Below are 19,132 nucleotides of genomic sequence, written 5' to 3' on the forward strand. Positions count from 1 at the left end.
CACAATCGGCTCGGTCTTACACGCAGTTGAAACCTCCTGGGATTCACATGACTACTATTACTATATCTAGCAGCCCGGTCCATTTCTATGTCTCACAGAGTTTTTACATTTTTCAGTTCATATCCAGCGAGAAATTTACCACGAAGTTTCCTTTGTACTGAACTCTTCTAAAGTGGCACCACAGAGACATTCTCCCCTTCACGATGGTTGTTACGGAGATCATGCGATTTTCCACAACCGCGCCACCTGAGGAAACTATAACAAGAGCTGTCAAGGAATTCGAGGGAGTGAAAGCCCTCCCGCACTTCGTCCTTGGCACAGATATTCAGGACATGGGTGCTTTCCAGATCATGTCCGAAGGTGATGGTGCTCAGGACTATGTAGACTTCGGAAGGTGTTCGCGAAAAGTCTGTGGCGAGCCACACAACGTTTTCCACGTTGTCCTCAGTCGTTCAGCACTTGGGGTAGATGGGCCTGCTACAGCAAAAGTGGTTGAGTTTGTGCAGACCTATTTTCCAGTTTCAAGCGTAACAACCGACTTCCAGAAAAAGGTTGAGGAAGACTACCACAAGTTCAATGAAATCTTCAGTAGAGAAGTGAAGGGACGAGTGAGTGTGGCATCTGGTTGGATACAAGAAGAGCAACAGCATCAGTACGACAAACTTTTTGGCGACAAAGCCAAGTGCTTTCTTGTTATCACCGGCTGGGAGAGTAAAGCTTGCTTTGATCAGTCGGTTGCCACTGATTCCTTTAAGGAGGCTATACCATTAATGCTCTCATGGAATGCACCATTCCAAATGGTATGTGATGCTCTACTTTGCAATGTCTAGGCTAATCAATGGCAGTCGTTTGTGGAGAGGAAAGTCCTTGATGGTGCTAAGGTCGTCTGATGGTTAGCGATGGTAATCTCGCGGCGCAATAAATTGTGTAGTGCTATGTCATCATCGTCGTTATTTGAATGGCTACTATATCATGCAAGCGGGGTCTATTGACAATAGAGGAATTTGCTAAACAAAATTGCTGTCTAAGATCGTTTTGCGGCGCATCGAAGAAATTAATCTGGCTCTATACTACTCGCGAACTACTGGATTGTTACGAACCGACCAGCATCACTATAGGTCTGGAATGCCATTCATTAGTAATGAACTCACCTCGAGCACTATTTAGAAGCAATAGAATTCAATGGAGAACTTTACCTTAAAGTCGACTGATCCTCGATCTCGCTGGTGAGACTATTCCACTTTTCTAGCTTCTCGAACTTACGGTAGAGAGGTTGCTACCCTGTGAGGTTACATCTTTGATCTCCTGTACTCGCTAGATATCCCAGGGTCGGACGTAGACGGTCGCTAGAGCTCGTAAGGGTCGACCAGTCCAGATAGCGGAATTTGCAGTGAAGTCGAAGTGGGATGTAATGATTCTACCTATAGCATTGAACGTATGTTGAGCTATTGCCGAGGTTATGGGAAGTGTATAGCTCAAACCTTCGCGAGACTGGCTATGGCTGTTGGCGATCTTTGATCAGACACGAGACACAAAAACGGATACAGCTTTCGCAGAGACCACATTACGACGAACACGCGAAAAGCAAGGTATATGGGCCGTGGGACTCGCATAACATTGAAGCGGAGATTGAAAACTAGAATGATGACATGATAAAGTTCGTTTTTCACGCTGGCTGCCATATCAGTAGCTAATGGAGAGTCATAGTCTTCGTGGTCCGTAACCTCGTTTCAAAATTCTCAAGTCCTTGCCCAGGACTTTGCAGAACTAGAAATGCGTAGGATCTCTACCAAGCTCGTGTATAGGGGAACATTTGTCAGGCTTTTATTACTCCGTTTAGTATCCTCGCTTTTTACTCTACGTTACATGACTTGTAGGCGTAAGCTAAAAGGATGAAGGGGTGGCCCACTATCTCATGTGTCAGCGATCACTCATGGGCCTCAGCGACAACGCTCATATATGGGAGAACACGCACGGCCACCCACATAACCGTTGATCAGCGGCTCTGAGCCAGAATATAAATACTCTTCAAGTATCATTTTCCAATCACCATTGTTCCGTGCAACCTCACTGTCGAAAAGGTCGACGAAAGCAACGGTATACCTGCTCGCAAACCAGTAACGTCAGCTATTGTCAATCCATGGTAGCGCCTCCGGCCTACACCGCTCGGTAGTGTTAAGTGACACAAGCGCGGTTTCTGGTTCAAGAAAGTCCTCCATGAACTTCGATCGATCTTGTTCCCTCGATCAAATCTCTCGTCGATGTTCACCAAAGTGGTGATTTCATGCTCGTAAGTTTTGGTCAACTGTTCGCTGTCGGCGCCCAGGGCATACGCGGACCTGAGAAGCTATTCGTCTTCGTGAGCTATCTCTTGGAAGTAGAGGCCAGAGCATAAGGGGAAGGGGTCTCTTGCGATGATACATTTGAACTTACATGAGGCAGATGACTATGCAGAATCAGATTCGGTTCACGCAGAGGCACAACCGTGATATGTCCCTATTCCAGGAGTTCCTTCAATGTTTGCGACCGGTCATCTTGAAATTGCGACAAGTCATGGATCGGCAATGCCTTTAATTTCGAATGTCATGATAGAGTCGGAAGTCGACTTGTCCTTACTTGGACTGCGGTGACTGTAGCCGACATGATGGTTTTCGCCCTGATGATTGGAGTGGTGGAGTCTCTCACGCTTGGGGGGTCTACCACTAGATCTCCTTAAATTGCAGCCGTCTCTTCTCTGGATCTGACTGAACGCTTAGGGCCAAGACCCATCGAAGTCGTACCGGTTGATAATACATTGCGGAAGACTCGTCGTGAAGCCAACAGGCGGATGGAATGTGGGACACCCCAGACTCCGGACACAGTGCCTCAGACTTGGTAAATCGGTGGGGTGTTTTCATACGCCATCCCGAAGTGTCCCAATATGGAGGAGTATTCCGCGGATTTCTACCGAAAGTCTCCTTTTCTGCGGTCTCCAGTCCATTGTTCGCCTTGGATCAGGTCACGACTGCTTGCTTCTGACATGTGGATCTACATGGAGCCTTCCGAGCCATCGGCACGAAAAGATGTTTCTGCAAGTCTCTGATATATGGTTTAGGTATTGGTCAAGGTTTGAGCAAAATGATATTCTGTTAGCTTAAAATTTCGGACTTTGGTCGAAGAGTTGCAGATCACGAGACAGAAACAGCAATATGACATCCGTCTCATTTACGGCGAAGGGACAGGCCACGCGGACTATGATCCAGGGCAGTCCTAAAATCGCAAGAAGCGTTCAACTCAGTTGTGTAGGCGACTGGGGTCAGGCGAACTGGCACAAGATCATGTCTTGGATCACGCAAGAGTTCTGTGAGAGATGCGGCCCTCAGAGTCGTACATGTATCTGGAGCGTTCGCGGAGGTGGTATGGACTCAATAACTATGGTCGACTCAGGGGAGGCGCAGATCGCAATTACGACACCGGCGGCGATTCTTGCCACGGCATTGAATGGGACAGGTTTTTTCGCCGATCAAGCTCCCATGCCAGGTCTACGTGGCCTTGCTGTCATTCCTCAAAACGATCGGTTGGTTCTTGGTCTCGATCCAAGTCTTGGATGTAAGACCTTCGCCGATATCCGAGCGAAAAAGCCAAAGATGAAATTTGCCATAGGACCAGATGGAGACAGTCAGATTGGATGGTTGGCACATCGATATCTTGAGGCTCATGATATATCGGTCAATGATATCCGCGAGTGGGGAGGTGAGGTTGTTTTCGCCAATCGGCCCGAAGAGTGTCTACTTCCATGCCACGACATCAGTCAAGGCTTCACTGCTGTGCTTCAAGAAGCCTTGACAACTCCCTGGTGGGGTGAACTGGTTGATGGTGAGCGGAAATTCATCCCAATCCCGGGAGAACCAGAAGCCTTGGACAAGATGACGCCGAGTGGGATCTCTCCCAGGCCGTTGCCACCAGGCTGGTGGAAGAATCAACCTGATGAACTCCCTGCAATCGACTTCTCCGATTTCGTTGTCTTTTGTCGAGAAGATCTTCCTGATGACGTGGCTCATCTACTTGCTTGGATCATGACCGAGACCAAAATCGTCCTCGAACGTCAGTTTCATTCTTTCCCGGGCGATCGAAGCCCTGTAGGCTGGCCGATGGATCCAAAAAAGATGGCCAAAACAACAATTCCTCTACATCCAGGTGCCGAGAGATATTACCGGGAGAATGGCTACTTGTGAACCATAATACTTAGAGCTCCCGTATGTATACAGCCAGTCAACTATTGGCTGTGAGGCGAATTCGCGATGTGCACTTCTCATCATCGGGTTCTCAAAGCTAAGATACGTTTAGTGGAGAGCTTATTTACACGGTCAGAAAGTCTGAAGGACAGCGTGTTGATTGATCCACTTGTTCATTTCTTCTTGCTTTTCAGTGCTTGTAACCGCCAAACAATCTATGGTTGAGAAAGATGTAATTCCAGTCCTCAGTGCAACTGCAGATACTTCGCACCATTCATATTATCCACCTTGGAACTACGCCACAATTCTCGACAGTGTAAATGCTTCCCTATTCTTGGAGGTCGTCCTTTCTCTAGTTCTTCGTCACTCGAATGCTGAGTTTACTTGGTGGGACGACCGAGAAGTCATTGTACTCCATGCTTGGACGAGGCCCTTGGAACTTCTGCCCATTGCTCTCCAGGCTAAGGTCCCATTCAGCCATCAACTTCGCCATCATCAATTTCAGATTGTTTACAGCAAGAAACCGACCAGGGCATGCCTGATTTCCTAAACCAAATCCTAGAGAGTCGATCGTGGACATGCCCAGGACCAGCGACCTGGAAGATTCTTTGTGTTGCTCGCGAAGTCGCAAATACCGGTGTTCGTCGAACGTGTTTGGTTCTGGAAATGTCTCTGGATCAGTGGCAATGGCAGCAGCTGGGGCGGTTATCATCGCTCCTTTGGGCAACTTCAGCCCGGAACATTTGAAGGTATAGTCTTGAGTCAGTATCCGGTTCATCGTGACTAAGAGTTCCTCAAACATTAGTAATGATGGCTTCGTCTGTGTCTGTGCGCGTGGTGATTACTCACATAGAAAGACAGGACTAAGGCGTTGTGATTCTTTCAAGAAACAGTCCAGCTTGATCAGCTTATTCAAGTCGATGTTCTGACCGTCGGGGTCGATCGCGTCCTTGGCTTCCTGTACTAGGTCCGTGAGAAGCTCAGGCTGCGCTAGGAGGTCAACAAAGGCGACGCTGATTGTTTTCGCTGTAGTATGAATTGCTGCAATCAAGGTTCTCATCATAGTGTCTGAAAAGTCTAGAAGTGTGACATCGTTGGGGCTTCCACTCCAGAGCCATTCGTATCCAAACATGCCTTTTCGGCGTTCAGCCTTGTCGTTATCAGACAACTGGGATTTTGCATTCAGCTCCTCATATACCGGTTTCAAGGTTCGCATGACATACTTCCTCTGTTCTTGTAGTCTTCTCACTGAAGGAATAAAAGGAGCAACCAGGCCAGCAAGATACGGAGGCCAACTTCGGACATCATCGGCCGCGCCGTACCGGTTCACAGCGAACTCGGCAGTCCTTTGAAGCCACTCTGGGTCGGAAGACAACCTTGAGTCGACCAAGACCGCGTTGGTGACGAACGTGACCGTCGGAACGAAGAAAGCCATCATGTTGATGGTGGCAGATTGACCTTTATTTTGTGGGAGATTCAATTCGTAGTGTCGGTTGATCCTCGCATCGAGTTGAGATGTGATGCCGTCCAAATTTTGGTGTATTCCGACTCGGAGGGCTTTTCCAGACCAGGCACCGCGGTCAGGAGCGCCAGTGAAGTCTTGGGCAAAGATGACGCGTGAGGCAAGCTGCCAGCTGAAGACATTGTTGGATAGATGCTTAACTTCTTCCAGATGGTTCTTGGGAAGAACAACCCGATACTTGACTGAATATCCTCCGATAGGGATAGAAATCTTGAAAGCTTGGTCCCTTTTGTTGTACTTCCGGTACCCAGACTCGAGGAGAGTTCTCAGGTCGGAAATGTATCGTGCACGTGAGTTGTTCCCATCCGCGAAGACATGAGTAGGAACGTGGGCAAGTAGCCGTTCGACTTTATCTTGATCATAGATCCGTCTGATCCAAGTAAAAATGAGCACCGCTGCAACGGCAGCTGCCACGAAACCGAAGTGTAGTGTCATGATCAAATAGGTATAGGGTCCCCAAGAGATTCTTCAAGGTTGCTCGGAAAGCTTGGGTATGCTACCAGAGGTCCCAATCCTGGCTTATAGGAGCACACTATTTACCCAGGGAGCCGTCTACTGAATTACAAGTACCGAACGGCATGGCGTTTGATTCACCGAGACCAGGATTGCCCTATCAATCGGACTATGGCAAAAGACAAAGAGCCATGCGGCAAGAATGCCTAGCGCTTGGGATAATGCGTAGAGCCCGACCGACTCCGTTCAAAACGCCGCGGTTCTTATGGCCCTCTGAGGTCAGATACGCCCCTCTACTGGGTTCTACTCTGAGATTCTGGTGTACCTGGCATGTCGATGAGCCAAGAAAGCAATTGGTCATCTGTATCTCTGATAGACCTAGGGTTATGGGGGCCCTGGCATCTGAAACTCGGGCTGCAAAGGAAGATTCACAATCTCGGCGAGAGAAAACTAGATGAACTTAGGTTCTTAGGCAATTGAATTATTCTCCAGTTGGTGATTTCTAGACAACAAATGACTCCAGCGTGTTTGGGGCAAACAGCTCGTGTGCCTGAAAACGTCTCTTTGCAAGTCCCTGTGTGTAAGAATAGTCAAGGAACTTGTCAATGACATGTTTGTTCTCCTGGAAACCATCTTTCCAATATTCAGTCCCGCCCATCAGCTCCTCGGTTTCCCGAACATGCTCCTCAAGCCATGGAAGCATGTATCGAAGAGCAGCGCGCTCGCGAAGAGCTTCATATCCAATCTTTATAGCTTCGGCGAAAGCCTTCTGAAGGGTCCGCGCGATCCATGGATTAGCCTCATATACAGATCTTTTGATTGCTATCACATGCATTATAGGAAAGATCTTGGTCCTCACGTAGAATTCTGATTCGACCGATTTGAAATCCGGGAAAAGATAAGTGCAATGTGTACACCGTTCTACACAAGAAGGCTTTGTTGCACTGAAAATGGCATCGATTTCGCCCCTTTCTAGCATCTGGGATAGATTCTGTCCCGCTTGGATCTGTTTTACTTGCACTCCTGGAGGTAGGGTGTGTGGGATCTTGCTCTTTCTCTCAGTCTCGGATGGTTCAATGGCACCGGTGAAGAATTGGACTTCATCGATAGGAACTCCAAACTCTTCTGCCATGATACCTCGTTGCCACACTGCTGCTGTCACTGGTCCAGCGTTAGGGTGTGCAAAATAACTTACACCGTGATCTTTCTTACTTTGGTATTCTGGTATTCCTATCCGCTTGCCCCGGAGATCTGAGGGCTTCTTTATGTTGGACTCAGTGTTGATGTACATCGATTGATGCCTGAAGAACCTCGATGGGAAGATAGGCAGAGCAATAAAAGGTGGTTCATCTTGATTAAGGGTCAGAACGTATGATGATAGCGAGAGTTCCGAGATGTCAAATTCCTGGAATCGTAGTTGTCTGAAAAATCTACAAAGTGTCAGTGGACACCTATGTGAATGGAGGCAGACTCTACGTGCGTTTCCTCAACACGATAGTTCAGGAAGGTAAGCTCAATGCCTTCAGGCTTGACCCGGCCATCTTCTATCGCTTTCACCCTGTCATAGTCCCAACATGCTAGTGTCAATCGAAGCACCATGATTCCTGAAGGTCGCGGTATCAAGAGGCAATACGTCCAAGAGATGACTGCGTCCAAATCTGGCCGCCTGACCTATATGCATGGCACTTGGACCCATCGGAAACATTCCGGAGGAGGTGGTGCCAAGTGTGTGTGGAGCCCGGCAAATGGGTTCCGAATGCCTCTACGGTGAGTAAAACGATTGAGGAGGCTTTGAAACCTCCCCAAAGTCCCCTCTGAGGCTCGGTCGGAGAGTGCGGGATTGTATTCCTTGGTGGGTTAGCCTGAATCACTGATTTCGAGCGTTTAAAGCTGTAATCCCCGGTTGATAGACATAAGAATCCTCCGGATACTATGCCCCTCAATACTCTTCTATCCGCTGCCGCAGTAATGCCTGATGAGATATGCCGAGCCTCCAAATCGAGACGACTAGGCTTCGGTAAAGCTTGCAATAACTGTCGGAAGAAGAAACATCGATGCGATGGCGGCAGACCTCAATGCTCATCATGCCAAAGCCGCAACTCGGATTGTAGATACCCGGTCAGATTCGTGGGAACACAACGGCAGCTACCCTCGGTTGAAATACCTCTTGGCTCACATGCTGACGAGGCTGGCAGAGACTACGATCAAGAGGACACAACTATTCTCCTTGCAGATATTGAGGCAGGCCCGCTCGCAGACTCGGGCTTTGAAGTGGGCCCAGCTTTTGAAAGCATAGGCGTTTCTGGCCTGTCGGCAGATCAAGGCCAGGACAGAGGTTTGTCAGACTCAGCTGTTCGTGTCCGAAGGTATGAAGACCCTCATCATAGCACGGAGGCTTTCATTGGTTCCTTGGGGAGTCATGCTAGTGAACCGGCAGGATATTTTGGTGACTCGTCCGCTTTCAAATTTGTGTCCGAGCTGCATGTCGAGCAAGGCCATGAGTCTACAACCAGCAGAAACAGGTCTACGGCCACAGTAGGTAGATCTTGAACCATATCAATGCCCCAGAAACTCATGATCCAGCAAAGAACCAGGATGGCCTGAATAAGGCAGTACAAGTTGTGTCTTCAGCGCCGGCAGATTTCCACAACTCTCTTCCATCCCGCGACCATGCTAATGAGCTTGTTGATGCCTATTTCGAGCGAGTCCATCTCATATACCCCTTCATTCATGAGCCGACCTTTCGAGATCAGTATGAGTGCATGTGGGATCCTCGGCAGTCGTGTGGCCTCGCGTGGCTGGCACTGGCTAATATGGTGTTTGCGTATGGATGCGAATTCATCACGAGTAAACAAGAACTCATTGACCGATCATTGCTGGCCTCTGCCTTCGTCGACCGTGCGAAGAGCATACTCCTGGCTCACGTTTTCAAAGACGTCAATCTCGAGCTTGCCCAAGGACTCCTCTTGTTATGCCACTATCTTCAGGGAGCACTTGAACTCCACGAATGCTGGAATTTTTTTGGCCTGGCCGTAAGGAGTACTGTGGCCATCGGTCTCCACGTTGATCCTTTGGACAGAGATGGATCGGCACCAATCGAGACCGAGTCCCGAAGGCGCCTCTGGTGGGGATGCTTTGTTCTGGACCGGACTCTGAGCATGAAATTCGGTCGACCACCTTCCATAATTCTACACAACGCATTGGAGGTCGGCTTCCCCCTGGAGATTGACGATCAATATATCGTCGACTCGGGTCGTATCCCGAGACAGCCAGGCGGAAAACCTTCGAGGACTTGCCTGTTTGTCCAGACAATCAAGCTATCATTTGTAATTGACAACATCTTGAATGAGTTGTACCTCAGACATGACAAAAGCAGGAGAGGGCCCGAGGAGCTCACCATCACCAACAACGATCACGCCATATTAGGGAGTATCATTCTTTTGGACGGGCAATTGCAGACGTGGTGGGACAAGATGCCGGGGCACCTCAGGGTGGTGCCAGAAATTCCTGATGGTATTGACGCACAGCGGCAACGAAATATCATATACCTCCGATACCTTCAAATGAGACTTCTGCTCCAACGACCTTCGTTGATGTTATTGGCGCAGCCAGGATTTCAAGACCCGTACCTGAGGTCTGTGGCGATGGCGTCAGCAAAGCGATGCATAAGTCTCGCGAATGAGACCATCCGGCTTGTCTCATCGCAGTACCATCAGCAGTTCCTCAACTCAGTGTGGTACCTTTTGCATTGTATGTGGTTGCTTTGAGTTGGAACACGAGAACATGAAGTACTGATGATTACCCAGATGTCTTCTCATCTCTCGGCGTGCTGTTTACCGCACAGTCACTGGGATTGAGCACACTCTCTGACGTTGCACCGCCCGATTCGTCTGCGGTGACGATCGGCATGGCTTTCCTCCGATCCGTGAGTGAGTATAGCGTTCTGGCAAGGCGGTATGTGACTCTTCTGGAGAAATACCAGCGTGCGCCAGGAGAGACGGTGTGCACACAACCTTCAAATCAAGTCAGCTCCGATGTGAGTATCAGCTCTCCGAATGATTCTCCTACCCCGTTTCAGCAACAAAGTGTAACAATCTTGCCGCATGTGGTCATGCCACAAGTTGGGATGGCTTCCCGTCTAGAGGCCGAGCTCACTTTTCCAAATATCCATTTCCCCAATTCCAACGAATTTTTGTTTGGGACGGGTCTGCCTCAGGAGTTTCTGAGCACGGATTGGTCGCTGTTCGATACTGGGGAGATCAATGTCGTTGGGTAGGCAGGTGGGTGATGGAAGTGGCATAATATCGTTTAACACCGAAAGACAGTACTGCGAGTGAGGAGATGTGGATCAGACATTACTCATATTTAGGAGGACTCGTTGGCGCTTGCTTAGACAAGATGGATGTTCCAAGTTGAAAGTTGATCCTCGGTGGGATCGAGTTGGCACGCGAACCACTGCGCTGTAACTAGGAAGTATACATATTGGATATAGGAAGCTATCTTTAAATTGTAGGATATCTACCTGTGTACCTCGTATCTAGCCACCTCGATCTTCTTTCCCTGTCTCGACCTCTCGTCTGTCTGGAGGTCTGGGTTTTCATTTTACATGGAACATGATATTCTTGTTTGTTCTTAATCTCTTCATTTCTCTTCTTCTTACTTCCCTTGAAATCTCGGGCAAGATAAGTGTACAGGCAGTAACAATGTTGTTACAAACCCGTGGTCATAAAACTGGTTTACCAATCAAAGAGGCTCTAACCCCCCATGTTGATTGCTTTATCGTCGTCAAATAATCGAACCAAAAGCAAAGGCACCCAGGCCTTGCTGGGGGAGAAAAAATACATGTGGCTTTCTGCTCTGTGTGGCATGCCATGAAGAAGTGAAAGATAATGGCAAGGAAATGGTTGCGTCGGTAGTTCAATACCGAGTTCAAGTTGGGGTATATATATGTACACTTTTTTGGTCGACTCACTCAATTTGGACTTAGATGTCTTGGACCGTGAGGTAGAGATCCCCATTCTCCGCCTTGTTGGGTGTCAATTTGGCTCTTGTCGATGGGGAGCGTTCGGGAATTAAGTTGGCTGTTGTTTGAGTCGTCTTCATCCGTGAATCGACTGTCATCATCTCGTTCAATGAAGGACTGTAAATTGGAGCAAGAGGGCTGCCTCTATTTCCAGCGCCGTTTGAGTTTCGAAGTCGAGCCATCTTCTGCTTAAGCGAGCTCTGTGCTATTGGTGGTGCTCTTTGTGTGCTGTTCTCTGACATTGGCGGTACTGGCCATTCGATCGTTTCATCTGACATATAACCATCGGAGGAGCTTGTCTCGCCTTGTAGGAAGCTCACCCTTGTTCTGGCGACGGGATCTCGAGGTGTGAAAGTGGTGGATGGTAATGGTGCAAAAGGATCTTGAGGAAGAGATCCTCGAAGCTGAGCTGGTCTTTCAGCTTGCCGAGACACTGCTGCTGATCGAGGTATTTGCGGATATCTCAAGTCCTTGATCGGACTGCTTTGTCCTGCATCATCAGCACGAATCTCAACACGAGAATTTCGTGGTGCAGAAGGATTCGAGGACAACCCCAACTGTTTGTTGAGTTCTTCTGGTGTTGAATCTTCTTCAATCTCAGTATATTCGGAACTCAATGACACTGGGCGAAAAGGTTGGTTTGATGCCGGCCGTGGTATTGGGGGTGGTGGAGGGTTTCGCGGCTGCTCTAGAGGCTCCATCGGCGGGCTGATCAAAGAGCGAAGTGGAAGTGTTGACGGTGGCGGCTTTTTCAAAACACTCCTGACGCCGTAGGAGGAGGATGGTGTGGGTTTTTGCTCCGTTGAATTTGATGGCAGAGGAAATTGCGAGACTGTTACCACAGACTCAGCAACGGTTGAGGCACTGAAAGGAGGTGAAATGAGATCAATGTTGCCATTATCATAGGTAGGAGTAAGTGGAATCCTTGCTGCGGAGGCAGGCTGGGTCTTGGACTTCTGAACCGGATATTCAGGCACCGAAGGGAGCGTAATCGGAGCTGCCGCACTACGCAGCTTCTTCGCAGGAGGTGCTTTCTCCAGGACAAAGGTCTGATTATCAATATAGATGGCTTGTTGGTTTGCAGATGTGAGAGTTGATTCAATATCGGACATTGTACCATCACTTGAGGGTCTTCTGCGCCGTTCTCGGGATGCTTCAATATCCAAAGGAGCCGGGACAAGCGTGCGATTAGGTAATGCGGGTAAGAGTCGTGAGATGCTATGCTGTGACGAGGCGCTGATGGGGGAGATGTCACCGGGCATTTTGGGAGACACAGCAACACCGATTTCTTCTGGCTTGATACTCTTTCTCCAGAAACTTCTCCGCTTGTCTTCCATGGGTGGTTGAGAGGCGTAGAAACGACCGTTGGAGATTTGTGCAGGAGCAGGTTTGGTAGTGGCCGCCAAAACTGCCGAGCCATCTTCAGGGGGTGACTCAAAATTGGTTGGAGGAGTGGTTTCGAAGATGCGAGATTTCCGTTGACTTTTCCTTCTCTCCTGTCGCCTCTTCCTGATGCAGAAGATGAAGGTGAGGAAGGCCAAGACACCAATCGCCATGACGGCTCCGCCAATAGCAATGCCCACCACTTGAGCAGTGCCGAGACCGCCTTGATTTCCACCTTGGCCAGGCATGGCCACGGCACCAGCGGTGGTATATGTCGAAGTGTTTTCTGGGGCAGAAGGGACGGAAGAGGTGGTGGTCAACATGGTTGTAGGCACGGCGGGAGCCCCTGTATCCATGACGACCATGCTGACGGACATGGTGGAGGTTGGATTACTGATGGTTTGAGGTAGATTGTCCATTGTGGCAGATGTAGTCGCGGCAAGCAATGTTGCCGTGATGGTTTGAGCGGTATTGGGGCGAGCTCCTTGGACGCCAATACAGACGTTGTATCCTCCTAGATTCAATTGATCCTGACCTCTGCAGAAGGAGACCACACACTGAACCGCGGCTTCTCCTATCGTCAGGCCTGATGTATTGCTCTGGGTACACAGGAAATTGAGGTCGGTTGTGGTTTGACAATTACTACCAGGATACTTTGTACTGGTGAAGACCTGAAGGCAGGAGACAGCGCAGTTGGGGACTGCATTGATGAGGGCTGGTGGAAGACAGATCGGGTCCGCACGGGCAACCATGAGACCTCCATGGCCGATTGCAGGCGCCGGACTGGGCGAGGACCGTGGTCGATTACGCATGTCGAGTGGTCTGCCTTTGTCATTGTTGATAGATCATGGTAAGGTGGATTTGACCGTTTGCAGCAAGAATGTCTGTGAACGGTGAAGATGGGGAGGGGATGTGCAGGACAAGAGGTTTGACATGGACGAATAAGTCGAGGCACGAAATCTGGGGCTTACAGCAGATATACAGCGTGAAGGGGGGGAAACACGATCTCACCCTCAAACTTTTTGGCAGATTAACGTTGGCCAACCCCTCGACGAGGGTGGGTGGCATGAAAAATGGGAACCCTGAGCAGAGACAAGCATTGTAGCGATGACGATGGCGGCTGCAAGATAGGGCTACGGAGGAAGATGAAACTTGTAGAGCAAGAGGATGTGGTGAAAGCGAGGCAAAGAGTCGTCGGCGGTTTCAGCTTGATGGACATAGGTGGTTCGCGCCGTTTCGTCGGCGCTTGGGAGACTCACGTGACCACGCACATAGAAGGCTCTTTATGTCCACTACTAGCCATCCTCTTGGAGGCCTCTTGTCTGGAGTAGTACTACGGAACACTCGTCTCGATCTTAGCCCAGAGCTGAGTCTGGAAGACAGCCTCGACGCTGCAGCTAGCTACGTGACTACGTCAGACTCGCAGGAGGAGGCCTATCACCACCAACCTCGCAAGCGCTCAGGCTCAGGCTCATGCAATAATCAGACCGATTATAATTTATCACCTGTTTAATCTTGGGTAATGATGCACGCCGAGTTCGTTAACATGTATGATATCATACATAGCCTTGTGCCTGCGCGCGGCTTTTGTCATTCAAGTTTCCGAGTCTGTCACGCCAACGGTGAATTGTCATGGACTTGATCCTCACCACTCTCCCACCAGATTAGGAGGGGTCCTCATTCCACATGGCTACGAGAGGCTTAGAAGGTGATGCCTGGTATCTAAGGCAGTCTCTAACGGTGGTAGAAGCCCTAACGGTCAGAAGTTGAGAACTAGGGGTTCGGGTCGACAGCTTTCCGGTTGCGTTTCACCATTGTAGCTCAACGCTCGGACTCAGTTGCCCGGAACTCGATGCCAGGCGATCCGGACAGGGAACTCATATAGATAGAAACAGTTCTGAAAAACTCTAAGAAAGTAAAAAAAACTCCAACAATGACCAAGGAGGTAGTAAATTTGTCTCATTATGCTGAATTAAGGTCTTTACACCCGAACCACATGCACCACGTGCGCCAATGTTGGACGGAAATGCTCTGATCCGTCCGACAATAATGGCATGCTTGCCTGCTCAAGTCAAAGTTCCCCCGGTTACTTCAGTTCAATCCAACCAATGCCCCCACAATTCGCATATGTATGTGAGTTGGACTTCCTTGGTTAGGCGCAATGAGGTATCAGGGAAGCCCGACTCGATATCCAATAGACTATATATCGGCATTGCTGCTCCGGGAAAAGAAAAGAGGACTGGGTATTGGGATATCAATGGTTGACGAGGGGGGGTCGATCCTCATCTGGGTGGGAGAGTATCTTGCGTGGTTTCGAGAATGGTCATTCATTCATGGTTGATCGCTTAATACTTGAGAATGATGTAACTGTGGATTTCGGTCAGCCAGCTAAATTTATTGATGAGATGGTAGAGGCAAACTCACAGCGCGTGGATGATACCGGGGATGTAACCCAAGATGGTGAGTAGGATGTTGATGAAGAAATCAGCATTGCATCCGCGCTCGAGGAAAACACCAAGAGGTGGGAGGACAATGGCGAGGATGATTTTGCAGATGTCTCTGTAGTGAAACACGGGGGTCAGCTCTGAGCTAAGGTAGCGAGAGGAGTCGAAGGCCGGAAGCGGCGGAAGTGGACTTACGAAGCTGTGAAAGGCATGGTGAGTGATGGGTTGGTGTGGTGTTGGTGTTGGTGTTGGTTGGGGGGTCAAGTGTAGAGTTGACGGCGACGAGAAGATGGTTTGTGATTTGGGGACCGAGGATGAAGAAGGGAAGAAGAGGAAGCACAGGCAGATTCAACGAGGCGTCAATAATATAGGCACAACCGGCAGAGCAGTGGCTGGCAGCTGGAAGGTGAACTGGGAAGTCGATGGGCAAACCAAGTCCACCCCGGACGATGGTGACTGGATCCCTCAGTCAACTAGTGGCCCTCTAGGCGGGCTTACGAGCACAGGGCACGACAGGGCAACCGCAAAGAGGACCAAGAGGGACCAAGAAACAACGTCATGGGGTCCCGGCTAAGGGCATCTCTGGCCCCTAAGGACTCTCTAGTCTCTCCAGGCCATCCTAATTTCCAAAACATGTCATCATCTGCTTCAGGTTACGCCACAGGATCATCGCGGGATCCTCCCTGCTTCCTCCTCGTCGAATCCTGTTGTTTCCTTCAAAGACAAGCAATCACGCGTCGTCACCTGCACCGCCACATCATGCGCAACATGCCTGTGGCTGATGCGTCAGAAACGGAAAACTCGGACTCAACCGTGAGGCTGAACATGTCGAGCCGTACAGAAGGACCAGTCGACGACGTTATCTGGTGGCCACTTCCGTCTAACTTTTTGTTCCGATTCCGTCATTTCTACCATCTCTCTTACGAGTCATCACATGTAGATGCCTTGGTATGGAGTCTTCAATTCTTGGACATTTCCGAGAGCACATGGACCATGGTCTTTCTGTCATGCCAGATCCTTCAGGCTTCAACCGGACAATACGAGGGAGCTTGTTTCATCCACCTCAGACCATGTCAGATCTCACAACAATTGAGGAAGTGAGGATTCTCAGCTTGCATAATCATGAGCCTACCCTTACTCGTAAGTCAAGTTTCTGCACCGATGGTGGAGGCTACGTCATTTATTCTCACCTCCTACTGTACGTCTTGTGACCTACCAACTCCATTAACAATGTAATAATATATTCCACACTAACGGCTATAACTTTGACTGTGACTTCGTAACTGGATATTTCGACCAGCTTGAGTAGTGAGTTCAAATACACTTGGGTATCAATTGACCATAAAAGCGCACACAATTTATTAGCCACAATTTAACCGTTTGGGTTAGCATCTCCAATAGCAGATTTTTGCTCTTTGCCTGAAGCATCACGGTACTTCTTTCGTGGGGCGGGCGGGCACCTTTCCATTCGGATCTCTGAACATAAGTGAATACTGTACTCGTAGCTTCTTTTGCAGATTTCTCGTCTACCCGTTGGCTTCAGGCAGCAACCATCAAAACCCTGATCGACTTTGACATCAAGAAATCTTCTTACTCAGCCATGAAAACTTGAGTGACACAGTTTGACGACCCCACAAAAACCATGTCTTCCACCACGACCCCTCCGGCTCGAACTCCATTTCTACGCTCACTGTCATCAAGATCCTTACTTACATCCTCCAAAGACAAACCTCGACTCTATATTGTCCTCTATCCAAGGGGAGGCTCGTCACCCACCTCCTCATTCCGCAACGACCTGAATTGCGATGCCTATCACTGGTCTGTAGTTGTAGGGCCGCAAACGGCCATCAGGATCAACCAAGGCACGCGCTATCATGTCGCCCATCTGGATCAAGAGGCCGGCAAGTATCTATTCGAGGACCAAGATGTCGCCTCCAACCCGGCCTTACAAGCGGGTCTGATCCGCGTCACCGTGGCCAAGGTCACAGACGAAGCACGTCTACAATCCATCCTCCGATCCATTCCAATTCGACAGGACGACACGGCATTCAACTGTCTGACCTGGGTTCGCGAGGCCTTCGTCAAACTTCATCAAGACGGTAAGTCGCTCAAGAGCTATCTAAAGGAAGACGACTGGGGTGCCGTCGAGAGTTGTGCGAGGAAATACTGCAGGCGCAAGAGGGACATTGGCCGTTGGACCGAAGACCGGGTTCCTCGCGGCTTGTGGAACATGGACAAAATCAGCACCTTCAATTTTTGGGAGAATCGAGAAACAACGCCCTGAAAAAGAGAGAAACTCGGACAAACAATCGTTAGGACGTTGGAGATTCGATATCATGCTTCAGTGGTTGGGGAGGGGAGCCATGCGGGCGACCGACCAACCAACCCAAGTCTTCACCGCTCGTACTCGAATGTGTGTCAGCATTATCATCGACTTTCGTCAGACCCACGAGATCCATCATCTGACTTGGGGAAGCTGCGACTCGTTCCTGTCCGTGCACGGGCAAGAGTTTATCTACAGGCCGAGATTGCCCAAGGCTGAGAGATGGTTTCACTCAAGCGAAGTTTCAAGATCCGCCCAGGCATCCTGCGACGCATGAAGATGAGATGGCCCTGGGGGTCTGAAAACGGATAGGCTACTACGTTGAACACAAATTCGGGATATTGCGCAGTGGCATGATGGTGATGGTGATGAAAACAAGCCCATGCCTTGATGGATTCAAAATTGTCCCGTGCACGCAATGCTACCGGGCCAGACCACCACGCGATCCCCATCACCATGGATATTGTAGCTTGGACCTCCCTCAGGATTCAGGAACGATCAAGACCCTAAAACGGAAGGTCCATTCGCGCCCCCACTGCAGTACTTGTAAGTATGTGAGATGTCAACCGAAGAAGCCGTATGACATCAGAATCCAGACCACAAATCCCATCCATGTGTCTGAGGCCAAGCCCAAGAGGCGATTTCAACAAACACTTGACGGCGCCGAGTCCAGCACAGGCGAGGCGACGCGAGGTTAGGTTATATGATGGACGGCGACGATCTGATCCGAGAACGCCCCCAGCAAGAACGATCCCAGCATTGTCAATACCTTTGGATGGACGGAGACTGGCGACCGGCGTACACAGCTATGTAGACATAGATCCTTTGGCCGGGGATCGGCCACATGAAAGAGCAGATATGGTCATAGAGTACAGAGGACAGGAAAGACCCACTGATCACGACCCAAAAGAGTCGGATTCCTCCCTCCCTCTCTCTCATGTCGGAATAAACGAGGTCGAGTACCTTTGAAAAGAGGGAGATGGACGGGGGGCCAAAAGGCTGGCATTCTTGGACTGGCGAACATGTGCTGTCCCTTCCCATCGGATGAGATACAAGAAGACGAAGACGGCTTTCTCACGGTGGGGATTGGGACTTCTACAACCAATGAGTGCACGTATGCATGGAGATATCATGAAAGCCAAAATAACAAATCTGTAAATGAGGATGATGGGGGAACAATCAGCGAAGAGCGAGTATCAGAAGTGGTATGTAGCCGTGTTGAACTAAAAGGACTAGAGAGTCTGCTATTTCATTGCTGCAGAGAGAAATCTGAGCGAGAACTTAAAAGTGGAGCAAGCAAGCAACGAGAAGCCCTTCTGTGCCCGTATGAACCGTGGTGTTTCTCCATTCATGTCCCACGCCACACACATCAACTCATTCCCAGACCCAGTGGGCGTCATGACGGTCAACGACGCTCCGAGTTAAGGAAGACTTCGTGAATTCGTGGTGCAAGAATGAGACACCCTGAGATCTGACGCCTCGCACGAAAGGATGATTAAGCAGCGAAATGGTCGACGTGATTCCCTTTATCCCCCGATGTCCTAGTCCTGGTCCATAGATCCCCCGTACTCCATGAGTTGTTACGCTTCTCGCAGCCCGTGACTTCGGTTGCTGTGAGTGGAAGAGCGCTTAGCTCCTCCGATAATAAACAGTAAAGACGATGTCCCCACCCGCTTTGTGCAGGTCCCATCAACGCCCTTCCCAAGCAAAAAGCAAAGTGTGCCAAACTGCAGCAGACATGATACTCTAAAAAGCAAATGGTGGAGATCG

The 19,132-nt window shown here is 49.6% G+C and overlaps 8 protein-coding genes across 8 annotated transcripts; 4 read left to right on the plus strand and 4 right to left on the minus strand.

Moving 5' to 3' along the window:
* Positions 1-203: 203 nt before the first annotated feature.
* Positions 204-890, plus strand: LTR84_008966 (uncharacterized protein; the record flags this gene model as incomplete). Its single annotated transcript, XM_064852508.1, has 2 exons — positions 204-800; positions 846-890. The coding sequence occupies 2 exons, from the start codon at positions 204-206 to the stop codon at positions 888-890; spliced, it is 642 nt and encodes a 213-aa protein (XP_064701215.1).
* A 2,298-nt stretch (positions 891-3,188) lies between these two features.
* LTR84_008967 (uncharacterized protein) lies at positions 3,189-4,214 on the plus strand (the record flags this gene model as incomplete). Its single annotated transcript, XM_064852509.1, has 1 exon — positions 3,189-4,214. The coding sequence occupies one exon, from the start codon at positions 3,189-3,191 to the stop codon at positions 4,212-4,214; it is 1,026 nt and encodes a 341-aa protein (XP_064701216.1).
* A 352-nt stretch (positions 4,215-4,566) lies between these two features.
* On the minus strand, positions 4,567-4,992 carry LTR84_008968 (uncharacterized protein; the record flags this gene model as incomplete). The annotated part of the gene is made up of 1 exon (XM_064852510.1): positions 4,567-4,992. One exon carries the CDS (start codon positions 4,990-4,992, stop codon positions 4,567-4,569), a length of 426 nt encoding a protein of 141 aa, XP_064701217.1.
* Positions 4,993-5,055: 63 nt separating this feature from the next.
* On the minus strand, positions 5,056-6,171 carry LTR84_008969 (uncharacterized protein; the record flags this gene model as incomplete). Its single annotated transcript, XM_064852511.1, has 1 exon — positions 5,056-6,171. One exon carries the CDS (start codon positions 6,169-6,171, stop codon positions 5,056-5,058), a length of 1,116 nt encoding a protein of 371 aa, XP_064701218.1.
* A 520-nt stretch (positions 6,172-6,691) lies between these two features.
* Positions 6,692-7,730, minus strand: LTR84_008970 (uncharacterized protein; the record flags this gene model as incomplete). Its single annotated transcript, XM_064852512.1, has 2 exons — positions 6,692-7,610; positions 7,723-7,730. 2 exons carry the CDS (start codon positions 7,728-7,730, stop codon positions 6,692-6,694), a joined length of 927 nt encoding a protein of 308 aa, XP_064701219.1.
* A 518-nt stretch (positions 7,731-8,248) lies between these two features.
* LTR84_008971 (uncharacterized protein) lies at positions 8,249-10,465 on the plus strand (the record flags this gene model as incomplete). The annotated part of the gene is made up of 4 exons (XM_064852513.1): positions 8,249-8,307; positions 8,385-8,724; positions 8,778-9,939; positions 9,996-10,465. The coding sequence occupies 4 exons, from the start codon at positions 8,249-8,251 to the stop codon at positions 10,463-10,465; spliced, it is 2,031 nt and encodes a 676-aa protein (XP_064701220.1).
* A 707-nt stretch (positions 10,466-11,172) lies between these two features.
* LTR84_008972 (uncharacterized protein) lies at positions 11,173-13,407 on the minus strand (the record flags this gene model as incomplete). Its single annotated transcript, XM_064852514.1, has 1 exon — positions 11,173-13,407. One exon carries the CDS (start codon positions 13,405-13,407, stop codon positions 11,173-11,175), a length of 2,235 nt encoding a protein of 744 aa, XP_064701221.1.
* A 3,274-nt stretch (positions 13,408-16,681) lies between these two features.
* Positions 16,682-17,323, plus strand: LTR84_008973 (uncharacterized protein; the record flags this gene model as incomplete). Its single annotated transcript, XM_064852515.1, has 1 exon — positions 16,682-17,323. One exon carries the CDS (start codon positions 16,682-16,684, stop codon positions 17,321-17,323), a length of 642 nt encoding a protein of 213 aa, XP_064701222.1.
* Between the last annotated feature and the right edge of the window lie 1,809 nt (positions 17,324-19,132).

Source organism: Exophiala bonariae, assembly GCF_035927105.1.
Source record: "Exophiala bonariae strain CCFEE 5792 chromosome Unknown scaffold_35, whole genome shotgun sequence".
Classification (NCBI taxonomy): Eukaryota; Fungi; Ascomycota; class Eurotiomycetes; order Chaetothyriales; family Herpotrichiellaceae; genus Exophiala; species Exophiala bonariae.